The sequence below is a fragment of the Carassius gibelio genome, chromosome A7 (assembly GCF_023724105.1).
Source record: "Carassius gibelio isolate Cgi1373 ecotype wild population from Czech Republic chromosome A7, carGib1.2-hapl.c, whole genome shotgun sequence".
In the NCBI taxonomy this organism is placed as follows: domain Eukaryota; kingdom Metazoa; phylum Chordata; class Actinopteri; order Cypriniformes; family Cyprinidae; genus Carassius; species Carassius gibelio.
In genome coordinates, this window is record NC_068377.1 from 2,938,463 (window position 1) to 2,965,959 (window position 27,497).

The 27,497-nt window shown below is 38.7% G+C and overlaps 1 protein-coding gene and 1 long non-coding RNA gene across 5 annotated transcripts in view; one reads left to right on the top strand and one right to left on the bottom strand.

The window, feature by feature from the left end:
• The window catches only part of LOC128016421 (probable E3 ubiquitin-protein ligase HECTD4), an 89,299-nt gene that overhangs the window by 9,707 nt on the left and 52,095 nt on the right, over positions 1 to 27,497 (bottom strand). For all 4 annotated transcript variants that reach the window (XM_052600911.1, XM_052600910.1, XM_052600909.1 and 1 more), the window contains exons 50-67: positions 27,061 to 27,298; positions 25,591 to 25,727; positions 25,332 to 25,458; positions 22,784 to 22,921; positions 21,501 to 21,628; positions 20,463 to 20,623; positions 20,149 to 20,330; positions 19,245 to 19,450; positions 18,511 to 18,641; positions 18,092 to 18,297; positions 16,996 to 17,175; positions 15,543 to 16,888; positions 14,676 to 14,883; positions 14,337 to 14,560; positions 13,891 to 14,036; positions 13,449 to 13,552; positions 13,199 to 13,322; positions 12,877 to 13,067 (exon numbers count right to left, since the gene is read on the bottom strand). In XM_052600911.1, the coding sequence (XP_052456871.1) occupies positions 12,877 to 13,067; positions 13,199 to 13,322; positions 13,449 to 13,552; positions 13,891 to 14,036; positions 14,337 to 14,560; positions 14,676 to 14,883; positions 15,543 to 16,888; positions 16,996 to 17,175; positions 18,092 to 18,297; positions 18,511 to 18,641; positions 19,245 to 19,450; positions 20,149 to 20,330; positions 20,463 to 20,623; positions 21,501 to 21,628; positions 22,784 to 22,921; positions 25,332 to 25,458; positions 25,591 to 25,727; positions 27,061 to 27,298 (4,177 nt within the window). The remainder of the gene's footprint in view (positions 1 to 12,876; positions 13,068 to 13,198; positions 13,323 to 13,448; positions 13,553 to 13,890; positions 14,037 to 14,336; positions 14,561 to 14,675; positions 14,884 to 15,542; positions 16,889 to 16,995; positions 17,176 to 18,091; positions 18,298 to 18,510; positions 18,642 to 19,244; positions 19,451 to 20,148; positions 20,331 to 20,462; positions 20,624 to 21,500; positions 21,629 to 22,783; positions 22,922 to 25,331; positions 25,459 to 25,590; positions 25,728 to 27,060; positions 27,299 to 27,497) is intronic.
• On the top strand, positions 229 to 8,817 carry LOC128016424 (uncharacterized). Its single transcript, XR_008184171.1, has 2 exons — positions 229 to 412; positions 8,100 to 8,817. It is a non-coding gene; the product is annotated as an uncharacterized LOC128016424 (long non-coding RNA).

The following is a 27,497-nucleotide window of genomic DNA, read 5'->3' on the forward strand; positions in this document are numbered from 1 at the left end:
TTTCCGCCACTGAATAAATAATAAAATAAGGTAATTGTGACTTTTTCTCTCACAATTCTGACTTTTTTCTCAGTATTGTGAGTTCATATCTCGTAATTATGACTTTTTTTTGTCTCGATACTGAGAAAAAATAAAAGCCAGAATTGCGAGACAAACTTACAATTGTGAGAAAAATAAAGCAGAATTACGAGACAAAAAGAGTCACAATTGTTAGATGTAAATGTAACCCAGGTATATTCCCCTCAAAGTTAAATAAAAAGTATTTAGGTCTCTTAATAATAATGTTTATTGGGTACTGAATTCATAGTTCATTAAAATGTGTATATGGGCATCTACCCCTTTAAGAGCATCGTTTGTGTTATAGTTTGGTTGTAATATACATGTGCAAAACGTGGGTTTTACTAACAAGTTAGTTTTGTCCGTTATTCATTGGTGAATAATTGTTTAAGCCCGCCTGATATCTACGTAATGTGAAGTTTGATTGGTTCTTGAGAGTGGAGGGGAAAAGGAGAAGAAGAAAGAAAGCGAACGGAACAGGTGTGTGTCAAAGCGCGCCGTTGTATGTGTGAGAGAATCGCGATTAATCCGGATAGGATTGATTGATTTTATTTATTTTTTAGCAACGAAAAGTATTGAAATAGTTTATTTAGCAGTATTTGTTTTGTTTTCACAAAGTTCGCTGGCTGTAAGCTGAATGCTGAGTTAACTTTCTGTTTGTCAGTACACTTGTGTGAGTTCCAGACGAGTTAGTGCTTACTACAAACGAAATAGTGACTACTAAAGTGAACTTTTAATATCAACGTGAATAACGGTGATAAGGAGAAGTTTAGCGACTGGACATCCAGGTAGCGCCCTGAATTACCGAGAGATTCAGGGTTCCCCTGGCAACGAGGGATCGCGAGGTTCGTCAGGACGTGCATATCAGTGAGAACCGAGGGATTAAAGTTTCCTAACAAGGGAGGACTCTTCACTACGGTTAAGGTATTTCAGTTTAATATTTATTTGGCTCTTCGGAGTGAAGCGGCCAATTATCTTTTTGTTTTGTGGCCACAACGCACGCGAGCAACGGTTACAGGCCTGCAACGAGGGGTGAGCGTGATTGGGTGTGTATGTGTGTGTGTGTGGGCCCACGTGAGTTAATGTGTTTATCTGTCAAATTATAACTGCTGCTTTATTTGCAACAAGGGGTTTGATTTATTAATATTCCTTTTCTGTTAAAGGGAAGTTTCTTATATTTTACATGTAAATAGATGGGCATTTAAAACCGTGTAAGAACCATATTGAGAGACATTGATTTATTATTTGGTAAAAAGAGTCATACTCAACAGCTAACTTTAATATTCCTCTGTAGATTGACATACAATTGTGAAAGTACATTTATCTGAGATTGTGTATCATTTAATATTCTAACTGCCCAATTGTGCTCATTTTAAAAGAGGCAGTTAATTGTAGTTTACTTTTTATTTATTCTGCCTTTTTGTTTCATATTTTCTATTTTTCATTTAAATTCATATTTGGTTTAATAAACATTGTAATCGTTTTACTTGAAGTGATTTCATCGAGTGGTTGAGTTGAAGGTTAATCTGAATATTTTGTATTGTGTTAATTTATATTCACATAAAAAGTCAGGGTTATAGCTACACATAGGGAATAGTGTTTGTGCTGAAGGGTGTTAAGAGAGTTCCCTTATAATAAGTCGAGAGACTGCAAAGTTTGAACCCGAGTACCCGCCTTAAGAGCTCAAGTACATCATTACTGAGAGGGAAGAGGGTGCTACATAAAGTGGTGGCCCGTACGGGGATTTTCTTTCTTTTTTTTCTAACACCCTAGTTAATAGTTAAACCATAAACACCCTTAATTTAGTTCTGTTCTAATCTTGCATGCAGTGATGGATTCGAGTGGAAACCCTGAGCTCCGAGCAGAACTTATTTCATGGTGCAAAGAGGCTGTGGTGGATGAAACGCATGCCATTTTGCTGGTAGGGGTTTCGGCTGAAGCTGATGTGGCCTATATTGAGGATGTAGCTCAGACTGTGAAAGCTTGGGGAAGGGTACGTGTAAGAGCTACCAAAACAGGTGTTAGCTCTAATACTTTAAAAGTATTATGTGAGTGTAGGGAAGCTGTGAACCCATTGACTGCTCCACCAGTATTGCTGCCTGATGAGGGGGAAGATCCATGGAGGGTGGTGATAGTTCAGGAGTGTGATCCCTCTCCTGCAAAGTTTACTGAAAAGCTGACAATGTTTCTCGCTAAAGAAGGGAAGTCTATGCAGGATTTGCAATCCTTAGTTTCTCCTTTCAGTCACAGTGCTGGTTCTCCTGAGTCAATCATCAGGGCTGTGGGTGATCTGTTGGATAAAACGGGCAGACAAACCACTGACAGTAGTGCATATAGACGGTTACGTACATTTTCTGGTTCTGTTCCAACACCGACAGGAGAAGAAAATATGGAGAACTGGATGGACCAAGCTCGCATGATGATCACAGAGTGTGAGTGCTCTGAGAAAGAGAAAAGAAGAAGAATTGTGGAGAGCTTAAAGGGGCCTGCTCTTGATATTGTCAAAGCCGTGAGATTTTCTAGTCCTGATGCTGATGCTCTACAATATCTAGAAGCTTTAGAAAGTACTTTCGGAACCTCTGAATCAGGCGAAGATTTGTATTTTGCTTTCCGTCTTCTCCGCCAGTGTCGTGGTGAAGCTATGTCTGATTTCCTCCGCAGAGTAGAGAAATCATTAACTAAAGTGGTACAAAGAGGTGGACTGTCCCCACAGATGGTAGATAGAGTGAGAGTAGAGCAATTGATTAGAGGAGCAGTAGAGTCAGATCTGATGCTTCTACAGTTAAGGCTGCGAGAGAGAAAAATGCAACCACCTACCTTCTTAGCTCTGTTAAATGAGATCCGAGAAGCAGAAGAGAGTGAAGCAGCCAGACAGAAAATCAGAACTACTGTAAAGACAGTACAGAGTCAGGAACAAAAACTCAGCTTTGCAGTTGTAAGTGAGTTAAGAGCAGAGATCCAGGCCTTGAAAACCCGATTAAGTGATGAATCTCCAAAAATGTCAAATGCTCACAGGATGCTGGAGTCAAAATCTAAGCCCACTAAGAAAAGTGTAGAGACACCACCAGATGAAGTCGAAGCACTGAAACAACAAATACAACAGCTGCAGCAGAAGTTAGGAATAATGGAGGTAGGCTATGGTTTGCCAGTAACCCATGCTCAGCAACAGCAATCAAAACCTGTTTCTGCTCAGTCAAGGACCAGATCTTCCACTGATAGAGAGGATTTTTTCTGTTACCGGTGCGGGGAAGATGGGCACATTGCCACAAAATGTAAAGCTCCTGAGAATCTTTCATTGGTTATTCAGAAACTGGTCCGTTCTCTAAAAAAGGCGAAGAGTGGAAGGAATGATGCCTCAGGAGACAGTTCTAAGGCTGGTAATCGTGATTGCTATTCTGCAAGAAGTCAGGTTGATATCTCAGAAGCAAACTGCCTTCCAAAAGGGCTGGTGGGTCCTTCATCCACTGTTTCAGTGAAGATAAATGGACATCCGTGCAAAGCGCTGCTAGACAGTGGGTCTCAGGTAACAATTGTTTTTGACTCCTGGTATTCCAAATACCTATCTGAGGTGCCTTTACAGCCTCTTCATGGACTTTCAATTTGGGGATTGAGCTCCTCAAGCTATCCGTACAAGGGGTACATAGTGATTGATGTCTCATTTCCTGTTCCTTTTACTGGAGTGGAAGAACCAATCTCCATTCTAGCATTGGTTTGTCCTGAGCCCCAAGGTTTTCAGCAAGTCCCTGTGATAATTGGGACGAATTCCAGTTTTTTTGGAAGACTAGCGGCATTGAGTGGAGACACTAATACTCCTAATGTGTTGCATGCACTACGAATCCAGTCCAACTACCCTGATTTTTGTTTAACCGAAGAGCCAGAAGCGAAGGTCAAATGGGTGGGGCCCCGCTCTCTTGTTGTTCCTCCGAGAGGTGAGGTATATGCAGACTGTACGATGGAGTATGAAAAACCATTGAAGAAGGACATTTTTGTAGTTGAAGCCACTGCTGATGATCAATTACCTGCAGGACTATTCATTCCCCCCGTGGTGCTGCCTTTCTCAGCTATTAACAGGGACACCTTTCAGCTGCCTGTGCATAACGAAACATCTAAAGAGGTTACTGTGCCTCCTGGCACTGTTCTTGCTCACATGTTTCCAACTGATACGGTCACAGAGACTTGCAGAGAGAGAAGCAAATCAAAGAAGATCGACCCAGGTTTGTTTAATTTTGGCACGTCTGTTATTCCTGTTGAATGGGAAAAAAGGTTACGGGAAAAGCTGTCTGGAAGGATCAATGTGTTCTCCCTTGAGGAGTGGGATGTTGGATTGGCAAAAGGTGTTAAACATCACATTCAATTAAATGACCCTAGACCATTCAGAGAGAGATCCCGTCGTATAACTCCTGCCGACATTGACGATGTGCGCCGTCACATAAAAGACCTACTTGCATCGGGCATAATAAAAGAGTCACGAAGTCCTTACGCATCACCCATTGTGATTGCTAGAAAGAAAAATGGAAGTGTGAGGATGTGCATTGACTATCGCACACTCAACCGTCGAACTATTCCTGACCAGTACACAACCCCGAGAATAGATGATGTGTTGGATTGCTTGTCTGGTAGCAGATGGTTTACAGTATTAGACTTGCGAAGTGGTTACTATCAGGTCGAGATGGCAGAGGAGAGCAAGGAAAGGACTGCATTCATATGCCCATTGGGATTTTATCAGTTTGAGCGCATGCCACAGGGAGTTACTGGAGCTCCTGCTACGTTCCAGCGGCTTATGGAAAAGGTAGTAGGAGACATGCATTTACTGCAAGTTATTGTCTATCTGGATGATTTGATTGTGTTTGGTCGTACTCTGGAAGAACATGAAGAGAGACTCTTCAAAGTGCTTGACCGTCTTGAGGAGTTTGGGCTAAAAGTGTCCATTGATAAATGCCAATTCTGCCAAGAGAAAGTCAAGTATGTAGGACATATTGTTTCTGCTTCTGGAATTGCCCCAGACCCAGAGAAGGTGGAAGCAGTCACTCGCTGGAAAATGCCTACTGATCTCAAGTCCTTGCGGTCATTCCTAGGATTCTGTGGGTTTTACCGGCGCTTTATTAAGGATTATTCCGCAATTGTAAGACCACTGACAGACCTTACCAAAGGTTATCCACCAGTGAAAGGGAAAAGAGACAATGCTTCAACAGGGAAATATTTCAAGGAAATGGAACCCTTTGGTGAACGCTGGAATCAAGCATGTACAGAGGCCTTCAGGAAGATTGTTCACTGCCTTACTAATGCCCCAGTCTTGGCTTTTGCAGATTCCACTAAGCCATATGTGCTTCATGTTGACGCCAGTTCGAATGGTTTAGGTGCAGTACTGAATCAAGAATACCCAGAGGGGTTGCGTCCAGTGGCTTATGCAAGCCGAAAGTTAAGTTCTACCGAGCAGCGTTATCCCACACACCAACTTGAGTTCCTGGCTCTTAAGTGGGCAGTAGTTGATAAGTTCCATGACTACTTGTATGGCGTCAAGTTTGTCGTGAGAACTGATAATAATCCACTAACTTACATCTTGACCAGTGCCAAGTTGAATGCCACGGGACATCGATGGCTTGCCGCATTAGCCACTTATGATTTTAGCTTACAGTACAAGCCAGGAAAGCAAAATGTGGATGCGGACGTATTGTCTCGATATCCTTTCAGCATGGAGTCTGAAGAGTGGGCAGAAATACCACAAACAGCAGTAAAAGCTGTATGTCAACTAACCAGCTCGTCTTTAGGTGGTGAGTCTCCTTCAAGGTTGATAGACCAACTCTGTGTCTCTCCACAAAGTATTCCAACAATGTATGCTTGTCCTACCGAGCTTGAAATTGGTCAAATGGAGTTGTGGACACACGAAGATCTAAGGTCAGCTCAGGACCAAGACTCCATCATTTCTCCAGTAAAAAATGAAGTGGTTTCAAACAAGGTGCTTACCATGCCCAAAAGCTCAAATCCAGCTGTGGCATTATTACAACGACAAAGCCAAAAATTAACCATCAGAGACAATCTTCTATATAGAGTAATTACTGATCAAGATGGAAAAGAAAGATGGCAAATGGTTTTACCTGAGAAGTTCCATCTTCAGGTAATGAAATCCTTGCATGATGATGCAGGTCACTTGGGGGTTGAGCGGACTTTTGAACTGCTAAGAGATAGGTTCTACTGGCCTAAAATGCACCAGGACATTGATCGGTATGTGAAGACTTGTGGAAAGTGTGTGGTCAGGAAAACTTTGCCACAGAGGTCATCGCCACTGAATCGCATCACTAGCAGTGGGCCTTTAGATCTTGTATGTATGGATTTCCTCTCCATAGAACCTGATTCAAAAGGGATTGCAAATGTACTGGTCATAACAGATCATTTTACACGTTATGCTCAAGCCTTCCCTACAAAGGATCAAAGAGCTGTGACCGTGGCCAAGGTTCTGTGTGAGAAATTTTTTGTCCACTATGGATTGCCCGCAAGAATACATTCTGATCAAGGCAGAGACTTTGAGAGCCGTCTCATTAAAGAGCTTCTGGGAATGTTGGGGATCCGAAAATCTCGTACCTCACCTTACCATCCGCAGGGTGACCCTCAACCTGAGCGATTCAATCGCACCCTTCTTTCAATGTTGGGTACCCTTGATCCTGCAAAGAAAGCAAAGTGGAGCCAACATATTAGCCAGCTGGTACATGCTTATAATTGTACCAAGAACGAAGCGACTGGTTACTCGCCGTACTATCTATTGTTTGGGCGGGAGGCTCGCCTACCTGTGGATCTTTGTTTTGCAACTTCACCTAATGGAGATAATGAAGTAACATATCAGCAGTATGTGGAAAGAATGAGACATGAACTTCAAGAAGCTTACCAATTAGCAGAGGAGGCTTCTTTGAAAAATCATCAACGGAATAAACAACATTATGACAAAAGAGTGAAACCTCAAATGTTGGAAAAAGGAGATCGTGTTTTCATTCGAAACCTGGCTCAAACAGGAAAGCAAAAATTGGAGGACAGGTGGAATTCTGTGCCTTACATAGTAGTGGAGAGGTTAAGACACTTACCTGTATATAAGCTAAGACCTGAGACAGGAACTGGACGATTGAGGACTCTCCACAGAGATCATCTGTTGCCAATTGGAGACAGTGTCAGAATTCCTGCACTGAGTGGTGGAGAGGAAATAAGACCTCCAGTAACTAGGGCACAAAGTGTGAAGAAAAAACAATTAAGAGAAAAAGTAGCTACTATGAATGAACCTAACAGAGTAGAAACGTCTTCTGAGAGTGAGGATGATATTTGCTACCATGTACCAGACCGAAGTGGACTGCAGACCAAGACACTGCACACATTATTACCTGAACTTGTTGGTGAGAAGGTTGTGCACAGTGCTGATGGAAGTAGAACTTTAAAAGACAAGGTGTCTGAGAAAAGTCTGGAAGAGAATATGAGAGAGAATTCCTATTCAAACCCTGAAATGGAAGTGGAGGAGTTACCAAAAGAGAAAGTTCAAGTCAGCAACCTACCAACAGTGGAGATAGCATCTATAGATAGACGTTCAAGGAGAACTGTAAAACCGGTCATTAAGCTAAGCTATGATAATCTCGGCAAGCCTTCAGACAGACCTTTAGCTATTGTATACAAGGGTATGGTCATACATCTTGGGAACGGGAACTCTGGGGAGAAGAAAAACGTTTGTGGTACCTTCTGGTGTCATCCACTGGCCCAGTGTGCTAAGTGTAACAAAGTAAACTCTAATTCAGCTTTAATGGCCACAATACAGAGTTAAGTTTGACTTTCCCTGTAATCTCATGGGGACATGAGAATTTTAAGAGGGGGGAGAGTGTAACCCAGGTATATTCCCCTCAAAGTTAAATAAAAAGTATTTAGGTCTCTTAATAATAATGTTTATTGGGTACTGAATTCATAGTTCATTAAAATGTGTATATGGGCATCTACCCCTTTAAGAGCATCGTTTGTGTTATAGTTTGGTTGTAATATACATGTGCAAAACGTGGGTTTTACTAACAAGTTAGTTTTGTCCGTTATTCATTGGTGAATAATTGTTTAAGCCCGCCTGATATCTACGTAATGTGAAGTTTGATTGGTTCTTGAGAGTGGAGGGGAAAAGGAGAAGAAGAAAGAAAGCGAACGGAACAGGTGTGTGTCAAAGCGCGCCGTTGTATGTGTGAGAGAATCGCGATTAATCCGGATAGGATTGATTGATTTTATTTATTTTTTAGCAACGAAAAGTATTGAAATAGTTTATTTAGCAGTATTTGTTTTGTTTTCACAAAGTTCGCTGGCTGTAAGCTGAATGCTGAGTTAACTTTCTGTTTGTCAGTACACTTGTGTGAGTTCCAGACGAGTTAGTGCTTACTACAAACGAAATAGTGACTACTAAAGTGAACTTTTAATATCAACGTGAATAACGGTGATAAGGAGAAGTTTAGCGACTGGACATCCAGGTAGCGCCCTGAATTACCGAGAGATTCAGGGTTCCCCTGGCAACGAGGGATCGCGAGGTTCGTCAGGACGTGCATATCAGTGAGAACCGAGGGATTAAAGTTTCCTAACAAGGGAGGACTCTTCACTACGGTTAAGGTATTTCAGTTTAATATTTATTTGGCTCTTCGGAGTGAAGCGGCCAATTATCTTTTTGTTTTGTGGCCACAACGCACGCGAGCAACGGTTACAGGCCTGCAACGAGGGGTGAGCGTGATTGGGTGTGTATGTGTGTGTGTGTGGGCCCACGTGAGTTAATGTGTTTATCTGTCAAATTATAACTGCTGCTTTATTTGCAACAAGGGGTTTGATTTATTAATATTCCTTTTCTGTTAAAGGGAAGTTTCTTATATTTTACATGTAAATAGATGGGCATTTAAAACCGTGTAAGAACCATATTGAGAGACATTGATTTATTATTTGGTAAAAAGAGTCATACTCAACAGCTAACTTTAATATTCCTCTGTAGATTGACATACAATTGTGAAAGTACATTTATCTGAGATTGTGTATCATTTAATATTCTAACTGCCCAATTGTGCTCATTTTAAAAGAGGCAGTTAATTGTAGTTTACTTTTTATTTATTCTGCCTTTTTGTTTCATATTTTCTATTTTTCATTTAAATTCATATTTGGTTTAATAAACATTGTAATCGTTTTACTTGAAGTGATTTCATCGAGTGGTTGAGTTGAAGGTTAATCTGAATATTTTGTATTGTGTTAATTTATATTCACATAAAAAGTCAGGGTTATAGCTACACATAGGGAATAGTGTTTGTGCTGAAGGGTGTTAAGAGAGTTCCCTTATAATAAGTCGAGAGACTGCAAAGTTTGAACCCGAGTACCCGCCTTAAGAGCTCAAGTACATCATTACTGAGAGGGAAGAGGGTGCTACATAAACTTGCAATTGTGAGAAAAAAAGAAATTCGGAATTGTGAAACAAACTCACAATTATGAGAAAAAGTCAGAAGTCAATTGTGAGTCAGAATTGTGCTAAAAAAAAAAGAGTCAGAATTGCGAGATGTAAACTAGTAATTGCGATAAAAAAAAGAGTCAGAATTGAGAGATGTAAACTTGCAATTGCGAGAAAAAAAAAGAGTCAGAAATGGAGATGTAAATTAGCAATTGGGAAAAAAAAAAAAAAAAGAGTCAGAATTGAGAGATGAAAACTTGCAATTGCGAGAAAAAAATAGAATCAGAATTGCCAGATGTAAACTTGCAACTGCAAGGAAAAAAAGTATTAGAATTGCGAGATGTAAACTAGCAATTACGAGAAAAAAAAGTGTCAGAATTGCGAGATGTAAACTAGCAACTGCAAGGGAAAAAAAAGAGTCAGAATTCAGAGATGTAAACTTGCAATTGCGAGGAAAAAAAAGTGTCAGAATTGCGAGATGTAAACTAGCAATTGCGGAAAAAAAAAAAAAGAGTCAGAATTGCGAGATGTAAACTTGCAATTGCAAGGAAAAAAAAAAGTGTCCGAATTGCGAGATGTAAACTAGCAATTGCGAGAAAAAAAAGTCAGAATTGCGAGATGTAAACTTGCAATTGCAAGAAAAAAAAAAAAAAAAAGAGTCAGAATTACGAGATGTAAACTAGCAATTGCGAGAAAAAAAGGGTCAGAATTGTGAGATGTAAACTTGCAATTGTGAGAAAAAAAAGAGTCAGAATTGCGAGATGTAAACTTGCAACTGCGAGAAAAAAAAAGAGTCCGAATTGCGAGATGTAAACTAGCAATTGCGAAAAAAAAGAGTCAGAATTGCGAGATGTAAACTTGCAATTGCAAGCAAAAAAATAAGTGTCAGAATTGCGAGATGTAAACTAGCAATTGCGAAAAAAAAGAGTCAGAATTGCGAGATGTAAATTAGCAATTGCAAGCAAAAAAATAAGTGTCAGAATTGTGAGATGTAAACTAGCAATTGCGATAAAAAAAGAGTCAGAATTGTGAGATGTAAACTTGCAATTGCAAGGAAAAAAAAGTGTCTGAATTGCGAGATGTAAACTAGCATTTGCGAGAGAAAAAAAAAGAGTCAGAATTTAGAGATGTAAACTAGCAATTGCGAGGGAAAAATAGTGTCAGAATTGCGAGATGTAAACTAGCAATTGCAAGGAAAAAAAAGTGTCTGAATTGCGAGAGAAAAAAAAAAAAGAGTCAGAATTTAGAGATGTAAACTAGCAATTGCGAGAAAAAAAAAGTCAGAATTGCGAGATGTAAACTTGCAATTGCAAGGAAAAAAAAGTGTCTGAATTGCGAGATGTAAACTAGCATTTGCGAGAGAAAAAAAAAAAGAGTCAGAATTCAGAGATGTAAACTTGCAATTGCGAGGAAAAAAAAGTGTCAGAATTGCGAGATGTAAACTAGCAATTGCGAGAAAAAAAAAAAAAGAGTCAGAATTGCGAGATGTAAACTTGCAATTGCAAGGAAAAAAAAAAGTGTCCGAATTGCGAGATGTAAACTAGCAATTGCGAGAAAAAAAAGTCAGAATTGCGAGATGTAAACTTGCAATTGCAAGAAAAAAAAAAAAAAAAAAGAGTCAGAATTACGAGATGTAAACTAGCAATTGCGAGAAAAAAAGGGTCAGAATTGTGAGATGTAAACTTGCAATTGTGAGAAAAAAAAGAGTCAGAATTGCGAGATGTAAACTTGCAACTGCGAGAAAAAAAAAGAGTCCGAATTGCGAGATGTAAACTAGCAATTGCGAAAAAAAAGAGTCAGAATTGCGAGATGTAAACTTGCAATTGCAAGCAAAAAAATAAGTGTCAGAATTGCGAGATGTAAACTAGCAATTGCAAAAAAAAAGAGTCAGAATTGCGAGATGTAAATTAGCAATTGCAAGCAAAAAAATAAGTGTCAGAATTGTGAGATGTAAACTAGCAATTGCGATAAAAAAAGAGTCAGAATTGTGAGATGTAAACTTGCAATTGCAAGGAAAAAAAAGTGTCTGAATTGCGAGATGTAAACTAGCATTTGCGAGAGAAAAAAAAAAAAGAGTCAGAATTGCGAGATGTAAACTTGCAATTGCAAGGAAAAAAAAAAGTGTCCGAATTGCGAGATGTAAACTAGCAATTGCGAGAAAAAAAAGTCAGAATTGCGAGATGTAAACTTGCAATTGCAAGAAAAAAAAAAAAAAAAAGAGTCAGAATTACGAGATGTAAACTAGCAATTGCGAGAAAAAAAGGGTCAGAATTGTGAGATGTAAACTTGCAATTGTGAGAAAAAAAAGAGTCAGAATTGCGAGATGTAAACTTGCAACTGCGAGAAAAAAAAAGAGTCCGAATTGCGAGATGTAAACTAGCAATTGCGAAAAAAAAGAGTCAGAATTGCGAGATGTAAACTTGCAATTGCAAGCAAAAAAATAAGTGTCAGAATTGCGAGATGTAAACTAGCAATTGCGAAAAAAAAGAGTCAGAATTGCGAGATGTAAATTAGCAATTGCAAGCAAAAAAATAAGTGTCAGAATTGTGAGATGTAAACTAGCAATTGCGATAAAAAAAGAGTCAGAATTGTGAGATGTAAACTTGCAATTGCAAGGAAAAAAAAGTGTCTGAATTGCGAGATGTAAACTAGCATTTGCGAGAGAAAAAAAAAAGAGTCAGAATTTAGAGATGTAAACTAGCAATTGCGAGGGAAAAATAGTGTCAGAATTGCGAGATGTAAACTAGCAATTGCAAGGAAAAAAAAGTGTCTGAATTGCGAGAGAAAAAAAAAAAAGAGTCAGAATTTAGAGATGTAAACTAGCAATTGCGAGAAAAAAAAAGTCAGAATTGCGAGATGTAAACTTGCAATTGCAAGGAAAAAAAAGTGTCTGAATTGCGAGATGTAAACTAGCATTTGCGAGAGAAAAAAAAAAAAGAGTCATAATTTAGAGATGTAAACTAGCAATTGCGAGGAAAAAAAAAGTCAGAATTGAGAGATGTAAACTTGCAATTGTGAGAAAAAAAGAGTCAGAATTGCGAGATGTAAACTTGCAATTGCGAGAAAAAAAAAAAGAGTCAGAATTGCGAGATGTAAACATGCAATTGCAAGGAAAAAAAAATGTCAGAATTGCGAGATGTAAACTAGCAATTGCGAGAAAAAAAGAGTCAGAGTTGCGAGATGTAAACTAGCAATTGCAAGAAAAAGGCAGAATAAAACAAAAAAACTGAATTCTATCCCGCAATTTTGACTTTATACATTGCAATTCTGAGAAAAAAAGTCAGAATTGAGAGATAATGTAATTGCAACAACCACTTTTTTTTTTTTTAATTAGTGACGGAAATGGGCTTCTATACATAATCCAAATCTAACAACATAATGTAACATGGACTCGCCTATCAAGCATGCGACTTGAGGGTCGGCAGTGTCCTTGGCATCGAGGTAAACTTCATGAGGATGCAGGCGAGCAGGAGTGATGGCCAGGTGTCTGCACAGACGATTAACAAACTGGACCAACGCAAAGTCCATCTCAAAGGTCCATTTTCTACTGGCTTTCTGAGCGTGTCGGGAGTCGATGCATGTGCATCTGAAACAAAACAAAACAAAAAAAAAAAAGATATTCAGAGACTTGCATTTATTATTCTAGCCAATAGTTTTCTTAGACAGTAGAATAAAGAGAGACGTGGAAACATGAAGTGTTCATGAGAAGGTACAAACCTTTCAAAGTGCAGGTCGTAACCGCACGCCAGGATCGCTCGCCAAACACTACGAATATCCTGCTTGGCTCTGTCTAGAGTAAACTTGTGGAAACCTTCCAGGGTCAGAAACTTCTCTTCTGGCACTGATGGACAGAGGAAAGGTGAGGTGTTCAGATCCATGAGATTCCACCCAAACAGACCATGTATAAGGTTTTTGTGTTAATAAATGCAGAAATTAAATAAATAATAAATTGAGTGGTTGTATTAACCTTCAAGCTTTTTGGCGGGAGACTTTTCAGGGTCTTTTTCATCAGGCTTGGTCTTCTCAGGAGATTTTGACTTTAGGACTGTTTTTTTCTCACTTAGAACAGTTCTGGAAAAACACCATATACCATACCTTTTATTATAGTCACCTACAACTATAAAAAATTATAACTTGCCAATGCAACATTACTAATATATATTTTTATTCAATTTATAATAATACAAATTATTCATTTTTTTATAAGAATGCCAAAATCATAATAATTAAGGCTTTAACTAAAATAATAAATATATAAACATCTAAAAATGTAAATGTTTTGTATTAATAAAAAATAATAGTATCTCAATTATATAAAAAATTACACTGGTAGCATGCATCTTATGAGAGCAGATGAATGCTACTGAAATGCTGGTGAATGCCCGGACGAGCGTGATGTGAGTTCTCACCTCACACTGTTCAGCATGGACTTCTCTTTGGCCGGGGGTTTGGTGATGGGTCTTTTTGTGCTGACCACTTTGCCTTGGTGCTGCTCTTTGCCTGCCTTGCTATGCTTGTTCTTGTTGGCCTTTACTGTGCCATATTTACGGAGAATCTACATATACAATAAGAAAAGCTTAGTAATTTATGCTTCGACCCAGTCAAATACTTTGTGTCTGTTCAACTGTGCCTTAATACTGATGCTAACAAAAAACAAACAGAAAAAGATAATAGTATAATAACACATATGTGTGGATTACTACTAGATATGTCAATTTGTAGTAATTTCCATAACAATAATCAATTATCATTTTGTGAAATGCATGTGCAAGACTCAAAGGAAAATGTGCATGTAGTGGATTTTTAACATATGAATTTATGGATAATAAATGAATTACTGTTCTGAGGATTTCACCTGTGTGAGCTGGTCATCAAGCACCTTCTTGGGAGGCCGCACATGTGTAAAAAACACGTGGAGCAGGTTTCCTGGTGTCTGAGAGTTCATCTGCTCTTTGCTCAGATAAATGTCTGATACTTTCACTGGTTTTGTTGGTATCGGACTCAGAACCTGCTCTGCATAAATGCAGCTCTTGAAGATGTCTGTCAGCACATCACGTGCTTCAGGAACCAATTTATCTCCTACAAACACAAAATGAATAAATAAACTTGATATCAAGTTAAAGCAAACCCTTGCAAGAAGAATCACAGATTAAAATAACATTGTTAACATTCTGGGATAAAGAAATCAACCAACCTCGGATCGATTTATCAAGGAAGTACTCCTCTAGGACTGAACTCCCTTGTGTGTCAAATAAACTCTGATTTACACTGGAGGCGGTGAGGATCTCCTCATTGGTCATCTCCATTAGCTCCTCCTCTCTTTCCAAATTGGAAAGGCCAATGAGATCACTGCTGTTAAAAAGACTGGCCCGAATCTTCTCTACTTGGGCCCGTGCCCTTACCTACAAGACAAAAGCAAAAAAAGGTAACATTATTTGATATCTAATTTCTTTGACGTAATGGAAAATGCAACTAATGCTGCTAAGTGGTTGCTAACGTGCTGCTATGTAGTTACTAGGGTGCTCTAGATGCGTTTTATTATTGTCTGAAAATCTGGTGAAGATCTGATGCAGTAGGAAGAGTTTGTGAATGCTATGCATATTTAAATAATTTGTTATATTTTGTGCCACTACATGGCAGGCATTCTTACTGTCAAAATAAAAGTTCCCCTTCTGATGCTTATCAGCCGACCAAAAAACATAATGATCGATGCTAATTATTAAAAAAGGCCAAATATCGGCTGATATATTAGCTCTGGCAAAAACTTAACGACTGATTCCGATCATTAAAAAGGCTAAATATCAGCTGCAATAATGACCCTTAAGTGATACTGATAAAGTCAGTTTTCCCATAATTTTCCATAAATTAAAAACTGATGTGGTTAAGTGCAAAAGCAATTTAAGTAAAATAAATAAATTAAAATATAATAAATTAATCTGAAACATGAGCATGGTATACCATACCAAAAAACAACTCCAATTTAACACTACGTATGAAAAACAGTAATAAAGATGCTTGCAATCACAACTGATATAAAATTAATGTTGTCGGTCCCGCCTACCTCTATGACAGCATAGCCTTTGATTGGCCGTGTCACACTGGCTTGGATGTCTGGCGAGGCAACTGTGTACATGGAGCTCCCATCTGAGACTGACGTTGCACCACTATCCAACTGCTCCCCAATGCTGCCGAGACTACCTTGACTTCCAGTGCTACAAAGAGACACATCAAGGCTCTCCTGACTGGAGACTATGTGGGGGTCCAGTGGTGCTTGTGGCTGAGATGGTGCCGTTTGAGTGTGTACCAGCTCTTGGTTCACTAGCAGCTCACCTGCAGCCCTGGAAGCTCCCTGTAAAGAGCTGGAGACCGACGTCTGGCTCGCTGAAGCCGAGGCACTCATTGCTGGTGTTGCATTGTTGCTATTTGGGCTTCCTGCAGTGCAATCTCGCTTTAGATCTTGGGGAATACCTGAAGTTTCAGCTTTGGCTTTTTTAGGGTCCTCCTCCTGAACTGGAATAAAGATCTCATCCTTGAAGAGACCGCCGTGTGCGTTGCAAGCCCTTCGGATTGCATTGCGCACCACAGATTCCTCCAAGTGAGTGGGGATTCCTGAGAGCACGAGCAAACGACTGTGAACGGTGGAGCCAACCAAGGCTTGGCAGGCATCTGCAACCGCATCTTCAGTGACGCCCAGACCTTGAGGGTCCTTGTTAGCAAGGTGTCGTAAAATCAAGAGTAACGTCAACCCACGGTGAAACCACAACATGTCCTCTGGCTTCCCTCCGGCCATGTTTAGTAAAGCACTGTCACATTCAGATAGTCTCCCTCCACTTCCAGAAGCATGTTTCCCTGAGACGACAGCTCCCGAAGTAACGGCGACCGATGTCCGTTCACGCTTTAGCTTCACCTTTTTGCGCTTCGAAAGTAAGCTTGGACTTTGGGGCGTCTGGCCCGGAGAGGACGACGAAGAGGATGAGGAATCGCTACAGTTAGTGGTGCTCGTGGATGAAGGGGCACCTACCACCGAAATCCCTCCACCTGTACTCAGGGGCAGAGTCACTTCGGCGACTGCCAGACACACCTCCATCAGGGCGTGGAAGTAGGTTGAGAAACGGCTCCGCTCGGCAGCAAGCGCAAGTGCTCCACTACTACCCGTAGTGGAAGTGCATGAACCTCCGCCAACTAGCCCCCAACTTTGGGTCTCGTGGTCGTAAAGTTTCCGTAGCTCTGTTTGAAGAACCATAAGGACTGTTAGGCAAGGGTTTAGAAGCAATGTAATTTGGCTGGCAAGACCCGATGGGGTTTTTCGACGCTCAAAGGCGTGGATCTTGCGGAGAAGCTCTGCAAGCAAGTGGAAGATCAGCTCCTTGATGCACGGAGCAAGATCGGTGGTCCACAGAAGCCCACCTAAACACAAATACAGCAAATGTGACCCTGAAAAATGGAACTGCACTTGAAGTTTTAATGGTATGCTTCATGGGACCCTCGAGGCAAAATAAATGAACGTTTCTTACCCAGCAACTCCACAACCTGCATAAGAACAGAAGTGGGCACAGTGTCCAGCTCATCCTCAGAGCGGTCAGTGGTTTCCCCAATGGTGTAGGTCAGCAGCTGTTCAGCAAAGGCCATAGCCAAGGGAAACTCAAGAGGCAACGAGTGCAATACCAGCACTGCACCAGGAGGAGGAGATACACCTACAGACAGTGATCAGAATATGAGTTAAATATGCCATGAAATATGCCATCTTACTGATCATATGCTGCGGTCACATTAGACTTTAAGCATTCAGCCTACCCTTGTGAAAAAAGTACACTTCAGCATAATTCCAAAAGGAGTACTTATTATGGAAATAATGTATTTTAAAAGAAAATACTTAAGGGCCAACTGAATGTTAATTGCAAATAAATAAAAATATTTTCTGTTAAACGCAATTAGCTGTTGGACTGCTTTTTATATGTACTTAGGTGGACTCAAGTACATCTTTATTCTACTGTCTTTGAAATATGAAACAATACATTTACCGGAAACTTAAATCACTTCTATTAAAACTTATAAGTCATGCATTTAAATATATTTGTAACAATGAAATTGGAATTTAGTGAATTTAAAATCTATTAACCTTAAAATTATAATCAAGTGCATGTGCTTCATTATGATAGCCATAATATCAAAATAAGTGTATTCTTCAAAGTATAACTAAAGATGTTTAAAACCATTTAAAAAGTACTTCAAAGTAAAACTTGTAATTTTACATTACAAAGTCTGCTTTTTAAAAGTGTACTTAAGTGTGTTCAGAAAAAGTAATGAAAGTTTCTCATTTTGAGTCCCTTAAGTGTCGCTTGATTTAAAATGATCAGTAAATACAGTTTTTTTTTAAAACACACTAATAAGATTTTAAATACACTAAAGTGTACATTAGATACAATTAAGCACACTTTTTTTTCACAAGAGATTCCCCAGATGCTGATTTAAGTGGCCACTTTGTTAACTACTGAATAGTTTATTATCGAAGTCAAAATATTTTTATGTGTATGGAACATACTGAGTAAAACCTTAGGAGTAGCTGAAATCCAAAAATGTATGTAAAAATGTAACATGTACTTGACGTGCCTAGTTTGACATGCACTCTGTCAGTGGGGATGATGATGCTGGGATACTGGTTGGCTGTGGGTGGAGGGGTGAGTCCTGTATTGGACGGAGAGGCGTCTAGAGGGTAACACACTGCCTCCATCAGATTCAGCTGGCCATTTCGTCGAACCTTATGACCAAGTCCATACACCATTACGCGAGTCCAAGGAGCCTTATATAGAGAGGAGCTAAGAGAAAAATACACTTGTGAGCATAAAGGACAGAAAACACACATATTTTGAAAATACGTAGTCTTGCACTATTCAAAACTCACTGCTTGATGAAAGTGAGATACTAAACAGGTCATTCAATAATTGAAATGCTTGTGTCATTCAAACACAACTAATGTTGTCTTGTCTTTGAGTTATAACTAGCTGAAATTATAACCTGTAAGAACTCACTCTTTGCGGCAGCTGAGTTGGCTCTCTTTGCAAGAGACGACCACAAATGCGGCCCCAGGGAAGTTCACGTCCATGCTGACCTTAGACTCTGTGATGGGAAACTCTTCCAGAGTGAACTGCTCTGGAGCGCTCTGAAATTTTAGCAATCATTAAAAAAAATATATAACCATAAAAATAACTTATAACAATTTAAGAGAAAATTATTTAACTCCCATGACTATGTTTCTTAACATACTCGTGTAACACAATTTTAAAAAAGTGCACGTTGTAACAATGTCAAATTAAGTTTTACTTTAAAGTCACGCACACACACACACATACAGCGCTTTATACAAAACATATTGTTTCAAAGCTGCTTTATATTAATAAATATAAAAATAGCAGTTAGTGTTGTAAAATTCATGACATGTAACGTGTAACAAGGCCACCTTTAATAAAACGTTACCCAATAAATATGATAAAAAAATATTTTATTATTTCAACCAGCTCCCAACATTTTTAATTTTTGTTTAAAGTGCAAGTACTAAAATAAACTTAAAATAAAAACTTGAAAACTATACAGACAAAAAATTCCAAAATTATAAAAATAACAAAAAAAAAAAAAAACCCAGAAAATAACACTGTTCTATTCTGTCTAAATAAAAATCATAATATTTAGGATAATAATGATAATAGTAATTTATCCCTGTAGGGGAGATGCAGAATCGGTCATAAATCAGTTGAGGTGTTGGTACCTGCAGGAAGCAGCAGATCTGTTTGGTGAGCTCGAGGAGGCTGTCCTCTCCCTGATGCAGGGCTCTGCTGATGGCCACCGTCAGCCACTCGCCGATGCTCCCAGCGTTCCCCTGATAGAAGAGTTCGGTCGGGGAGCAGCTCTCGCCCTGCAGCTCGTGGAGGACGGACTGAGCCAGCAGAATAGAGTTTGAACTGATTCTGCCATCTACAGACGACAAAGGGAAATCAACACATACAGAAAAGTGAGTTTTATTCTGATGAATGCACTTCAGTCATTGTTTTTTTTCCCTTAGTATGTACCGTATTGTTCCGAATATAAGATGATGTTTTTTTTCTTGGAAATACATCTGAAAAAACGCGCTCGTCTTATATACAGGGTCTAGACTTTGACATGTCAATAATACACCCACAACAATAGGTGCCACCAAAATCACATAGAACGAGTGTGTCATGAAATAACTAACGTATAATTTGTGTTGTTAAACATCGTGAATGAAAACTAAAGAAAAAGAAAATGCGTACAGTGGCATGAGTCATGACTGTCATTAGCCTGATGGGACCAAACTTTCTCTGTAAGTGATTTTAAAACGTAAGACAGTACCCAGATTTAAAGACTACAAGAAGATTTCACTTCTACTGTTAATACAATTTTGCTAGGCTACTATGAGATGGATGGACTAAATGTTATATAATCTCTCTCATTCTGACGGTACCCATTCACTGCAGAGCATCCACTGATGAGACACTGATGCGATGCTAAAGTTCTCCAGATCTGATGAAGATCTTGGAAGGCAGGAGGGTGAGCACATTTTCAGCTAATGTTATTGTTTGGGTGAACTATTCCTAATTTTGGACCAAACAAGTGGGCAGCCTGTGTTCATTAAATTATTGGTATGACATCACCTGGCAGAGGCGGAGCCAGCAGCTGATTGGACAGGAGCTGCAGGTGCTCGAGTGTGATGTCTCGCACGGCGGGGATGTGGAAGAGACGTGTGAATGTGTGAGGGCTCTTGGGAGCAAAGATGTTGAGTAAAGCCATGCGGCAGTAGAGACGTGCCAGAGCACCTTCACAGCGCAGCAGCTCCCTGAAACACACACACACACACACTCACAGTGCTGAATGCTAATCAAGAATGGTGTTTAAAAAGGAGAACTATTTCAATAAAAACCTGACATTTTTTAATTTACAATAAGAAATGCGTCTATAAATGCATTACCGGTGAATCTGGATGTTGCTGCTGTCTAGAGACACCAAGCCATTCGCTGCAGCCCTGCGGGACCCTGCTGGGGGCCGCTCCAGCATCTCAATGGGGTACCAGTACCGAACTAACACCCCCTCACTGCGGAGATACGTCTCCACCTGCACCAGCTCACTGGACTGAACACACACAAATCAAGTTGCATTAGAAACAGGTGCAGTTAAAGCAGGTTAAAAGGCTGGTGAATGTAACGATTATCACAGCCTGCAAAGAACAGCCACGGACTGTTATAAATGGTGTGTTTTTTTTTCATGTACTGTATATGTTTATATGTAAAATGCGAAGTATTTATACATTATTCAATCATGGTTGTATTGCATTGACCTTTGCTGATATTAATAGGAAAAAACTGTTGTGCAAGGATGCTTCTCATTAAGTCCTAAAATCAAAACTGCCAAAATATAAAAAATAAAAATAAAATAAATTAAATAGAACTAGAAATAAGAAATCCAACTGCATACAAGAATCAATATGCATGAATATGCAAAATATTTCAATAAAGCTTTATTTGAAAAACAAAAACAAAAAAATCTCCCTAACCCTTTTGCTGATTTTTTACTGTTCAAAATTGCCAAAACATAATAAATAAATAAATACACCAAATAAGTCAATTTTCATGAATATGCGAAAATTATTTAATTTTCATCTATATATTTAATTTTTTATATATATTTATTTTATATGTGAAATTAGGCTTTTTGTAAGGTTTATTTATATTATCTATACACTTAACTAAAGTGAATAAAACATATTTACATTTATGTTTAAAATTATATTATAAATAATACTAAGTACAATTAAGAATAAAGCGTGCAAAGAGTCAATTGTCATGAATATGAAAAAAGTATTTCATTAATTTACTTATATAATTTCAATTTATAAAACAATATATATATTTTTTTTTTTTGTGAAATTTATAATTTGTTTTGTGGAGTTAGTTAATTCTGTTAAATATACTAAATAGTAAACCCCAATTTGACTGATGCAGATACTCACAGAGTCGACATCGAGCACGACTCCATGCAGGCCGAAGGTCTTCAGCATGCCCCGGATGGCAAACTTGGGCAGGGCTGTGCTGCTACTGCTGTTGTTTCCCTCCGGGCAGCGGATGCCCACTGTCAAACCTGAGGGAAACAGTGATACTGGTAACCTGTTACTGTGGCGGATACGTTGAATGTTATATTCTAATTTATTTAAGCTTTATTTCTAGAAGTAATTCAAAATGAACTACAAGACCAGTGTCCCTTCTTCCTTTCATTGCAAAAACACTTGAACAAGCTGTGTTCAACCAAGTCTCTGTCTTTCTCACACAGCACAACCTCAACAGCAACCAATCTGGCTTCAGAAGTTGACATTCAACCGTGACTGCCTTGCTTTCAGTTGATCAAGCCCTAAGACTGGCAAGAGCGGAATCCGAATCTTCAATAACGCTGCTTCTGACACAGTTAACCACCAGATTCTCCTGTAAACCCTACTGACAAATGCATCTCTGGAACTGCACTCCAGTGGTTTGAGTTGTACCTATCAAATAGGACCTTCAAAGTATCTTGGAGAGGTGAGGTGTCCAAGTCCAAATCTAACTACCGGGGTGCCTCAGGGCTCAGTTCTTGGACCACTTCTCTTCTCTGTCTACATGGCATCATTAGGTTCTGTCATTCAGAAACATGGCTTTTCATACCACTGCTATGCTGATGACACTCAACTCTACCTCTCATTCCATCCTGATGATCCGACGGTTGCTATTCACATCTCAGCTTGTCTAGCAGACATTTCTTGCTGGATGATGGACCATCACCTTCAACTCAACCTTGCCAAGACAGAACTGCTTGTGGTTTCAGCAAACCCATCATTTCATCACAATTTCACCATCAAGTTTGGCACATCAACCATAACTCCTTCAAAAACAGCTAGAATCCTTGGAGTTATGATTTATGATCAGCTGACTTTCTCAGACCACATTGCTAAAACTGCAGATTTGCTTTATTCAACATCAAGAAGATCAGGGCCTTTCTTTTCGGAACATGCTGCACAACTCCTTGTTCAAGCTCTTGTTCTGTCCAGGCTGGACTATTGACTTAAGCTAACTGAGACTTGTTATAGCACTTGTGTATCATTTCTCTTTTAGTTTTTTTGGATTGTTTCAATGTCCTCATTTGTAAGTCCCTTTGGATAAAAGCGTCTGCTAAATGACTAAATGTAAATGTAAAATGCTAAAAGCTGACTAAAAAACAAAACAGAAAAGTGCAGAGAATCTCAGACAACGTGTATTTTAAACAGACCTTTACGGACTTTGTCGATGGTGAATTTATTAGCTTCATCTTTGATATCCTCGATGGTTGGAAGGTAGAGGTCACGAGGAATCCCTCCATTCTCCTCATACAGGAACTCAACAGTCTGACGTGCGATGTCCACCATTCCTGACAGACATCAGAGCATTATTCATATTAGACACATATGTGCTGGATGTGCACTTGTAAAAATACTGTACTTGCAGATAATACAATTAAATAATAAAAGGCCAATTAAGTGACTTAAAAGATACACTTTCATGACTGTTTCTGAACACACTTAAGTCCACTTTTAGTGTACCTTTGTAATAGTGACCTTTGCAATTGTTCTAAAAGGTTAACTTAAAAGTACATTTTAAATCATTGCAATCATCAAGTACACTCCTTTTGATGTGTTGACTAACATACTAAAACATAAGTGCAGTACATAATTATAATTTTAACTGTACTGTAAATATACTAAATTGCAACTTCATCATCACAAATAGGCTAAAACACATTAAAATTAAAGTCTATTTGAGTGTTTCTGTACATTCAGCAGTACTTTAACCGCATTTCAAAGACAGTAGAAGTAATTATGCAATTACATATAAAGATCCTACTTAAGTAGGTCAAAAAGCATTTTAAACCTCAGCTAAATGCATTTTATATAATTTAAAATGATAAAATCTGTTGCATTTGAATGCAATTAAGTGTCTAAAAACATTAGATTCATTTAGCATTTCTTTTAAAGTACATATTAAGTACTAGGGATGTCAAATTTCGATTATTTCCATGATCGATCGTCGTTTAAATTAACGATCAATTAATCGATTAATCGTTAACCATAATACTGCAAAATGCGTCTATTGCAGGCACGCAGTCAGCGGTATGACAGGATGTGCAAAAGCCACACACACATACAAAACGCTTTCTCACTTGAATTAAAGAGGTTTTAGTCTGAATAAAATGCTAGTAGCAGGATTATAAAATGAATAGATGCGATTATGATCATTTGATAAAATGAAGAGAGCGCGCCATACTTTTGAGGTCATTTTACTTTGTTGACAGTTTCCAATCCCGCACGGAGAACGCTGAACGCGCCTCTTTAAATGGTTTTGTGGTGCTCGTTGTTGTATTTTAAAGCACAATTGCAATGTTTTCAACTGACATTATTGTATAAAATTATCCGAAATGTGGAGCGCGTGTGACTGCGCTGCACATTAAGTGAACTACATCGGCGCTGCTGCACCAAAACACAGTTGCTCACATTAATTTGATCCTGCTGGATTCTGTCCTAGAAAATGTCAGATTTTTAAAAATCCGGCATACAGCGCATTAGATCGTGACAGTGCATGCGTGCAGACGAGGATGAGCGAGCGCGGCTTGGAGGTTATTGCTCATGTCTCATTCGGCACAAATCGAAATGTTTCCATATTCGCAATGTATTTGAATGTTAAACTATTATTTATAATGTAAACTAGGCTTGTACTTAACACGCATTCGCATATAGACGGAAAAGATGATCCTCTTCATATGAGCAAAAACGTCCTTGGCATAACAGCAGAGTGGACCGGTATACTACGGTCTATTTAAACTGAATGCTCCAGGAATGTGTCGGTCACAGCGCCTATTAATCGCTGTTTTGAATCCAGCAATCATTTATTTAGAAATGATAAGATCTGATAAAGATCTGACAAGTGTGGTATAAAAGCTTTGTTTATTAGAGGAATAATAGGTTAACTGGAAAATGTTAGATCGCGACCATGCTTTTGGACCCCATAGTCTTCATTTACGCGGCTTTGTTCTGGTTTGCCGGTTGGTCACGAATTTCCACAAATTCAGTATATTTAGGCATTGTTTCTTTTCCTAAATCTTCATAGTCTAACCCTCTCATTTCCCAGGTTTATTTTATTATCTTTCGCTTTTAATAACTGTTTTCGCATCTCTTACTGTGGTAAACATGGGAAGGGAAATTAAAGATTTCATGAATTAAGAATTCGTTCGATTTATTAATTTGTTCCCTTATTTCACTTAAATCATGGGTTATTTAGGGAACAAAATTAATGAAACATGGACAATTGCCACATTAATAATTCGTAGGAATGAATTAACAAGTTGTAGGAATGAATAGACTACCTGTCCTGTCACTGTGTCCCGCAGCCCTGCAAAGCGCACGATATAAAACAGTTATCTGATGAAATGATTAGTAACTACATTTCTATTGCATTTAATGTTGAAGAACTTTTATGTTGTTTCTATTTTAATGTACTTTAAAGTTTAAATCACATTAAAAGCTTAATTTGTACATTGTGAATGAATGATGATGCTTTTATATATCGTCACCGTCACTCACAGCCGCTCGCATGTGTTGAGTGCGCATGAGCCGCACGCAGCCCAACACTGAATCGGTTAACCGACCATCGATAGCCTTAATCGATTGCATCTCTTATCGACAATTAATCGATCATCGATTAATCGTTGACATCCCTATTAAGTACTATTTTAAAAACTATGCTGAAGTGTCCGTAGCCACTGAGAAATGCGGGCGTTCATTCACCCAGCTGAAGGGCTCCTTTGATCTGGTCAAGACCGGACTTCCTCTCTGCCTCGTTCCTGAAACGACGGCGAATGGTTGGAAAAACTTTGGTTTCCCACGCTTTCACTAGCAAAGCGTAATGATCCTCCTTTACAGAGAGAAGGCAAGAGAAAGAAACAGGTTTTCTTTGAAAAGACAGCTCGGAGTCACTGTGTGAGTGGTGTATAGTGTGTAAATGTCTTGTGAGGAAGTCAAAGGCCTTGTTATGAGCTCTTCATACCCTAGGGATATCTTCATCATCTTCATCATCGCTCTCATCATCAGCAATCGGTGGAGGATGAGCGTTTGGCCCAGAGACAACCAGATTCTCATAACTCAGTTCCACTTTGTAGTGAAGAGAGGCATCACTACTGTACTCTGTGAATAAAACAAAATAATAAGAACGCTTTAATCCACAGCATCAAGTTTAAATAGCATCTGCCTTCCTGATTCAGTCACAGAATTCATTTTATTCTGTAGTAGGAAGAAAAAAATTCAAAAGCTTCTAACCAAAAGTTTGGAATAATTAAGATTTAAAAAAAAAATGTTTTTGAAAGAAGACTCTTCTGCTCACTAAGGCGGCATTTATTTGTGATATGTTTAAATGTAAATTTATGCATTTAGTGCATAAACAGTGCATTCGGGGTAACATTTTTTACCTAAAAAAAAGTTTTTTTCTGGGAATCGAACCCACAACCTTTTGCGCTGCTAATGCAACGCACTGTATTTTCAGCACAATTCCTCCAGTCTTCAGTGTCACATGATCTTCAGAAATCATTCTAATATGATGATTTGCTGCTCAAGAAATATTTCTGATTATTATCAATGATGAAAACAGTTGTGCTGCTGAATATTTTTGAGGAAGCCATGATATATACTACCATTTAAAAATTTGGGGTTCATAAAAAAACCAATACTTTTATTTAGCATTAAACTGATCACACTGATGACATTAAAGACATTGATAAAGTTATAAACGATTTCTGTTTAAATTAAATGCTTTTCTTTAGAACTTTCTATTCATCAAAGAATCCTGAAAAAATAAAAATGCATCAGTTCCCACATTTTCCAATTCCAATAATCAAAAAAGATTCTTGAGCAGCAAATCATCATATTAGAATGATTTCTGAAGATCATGTGACACTGAAGACCGGAGAAATAATGCTGAAAATACAGCTTTGATCACAGGAATAAATTTCATTTTGCAAAGATATTCACATATCTTGCTGACCCTCAGAGGACTTCAGATGATGCTAACCCTGAATCAACAAACAGAACTAACTAATATTGCTACATGTGTGACTGCATCATATAACAATTATTAATTAATAATATTAATAATGTTCATCGTCTAGCTGACTACGTCTTGTATTAATTTTTTCTAAAAATCCTGTCAAACGTGCACAGACTGACAGTCACCACCATAAGCATCTACTAAATATTGTAAAAACTATTTTCTGTAAAGTTGCTTTGTAACGATTCGTATTGTAAAAAGCGCTATACAAATAAACTTGAATTGAATTGAACATAGAAAAGCTATTATAAATTGTAATAATATTTGACATTTTTACTGTATATTTTTAATCAAATAAATTCAGCCTTGTTGACCAGTAGAGACTTCTTTCAAAAACATTAAAACATCTCAATTGTTCTAAACCTTTGGCTAGTACTGTACATGCACAAATCTTTATTGCTCTGAGTGGACACTGACGCTGCTGTGCTGTGACGACCGCAGCGATGCGACACGGGGGACCGTGAGAGCCCGAGTCAGACGCCACGCTCGTGCCGGCGTCGTTGTCGCTGTCGGAGGCCATGGCGAAGGGCAGAGCCTCAAAGTTGGCGCTGATCTCCTCTGAGAGATCCATGCAGAGATCGGCGGCATTTCGGTGAGCCTGTCCCTCTGCGTACGCAAACAACCGGCAGCCGAAGTTTGCATGAATCTTCGTATTCTGAAAAAAAAAAAAAAAACAGAATCACAATAAACAAATAAAATGTTTATAAAGCAGGGCTAAAGGACAAAAAGAAAAGAAATCAGTGTACAATAAAAAAAAAAGACATAGACCCCTAGCAAATACATAAGCATACAGTATCCTAAGGGAATTTAATTTTGATTTTTTTGTATGTCACTGAATAATCGCAGAACCATAA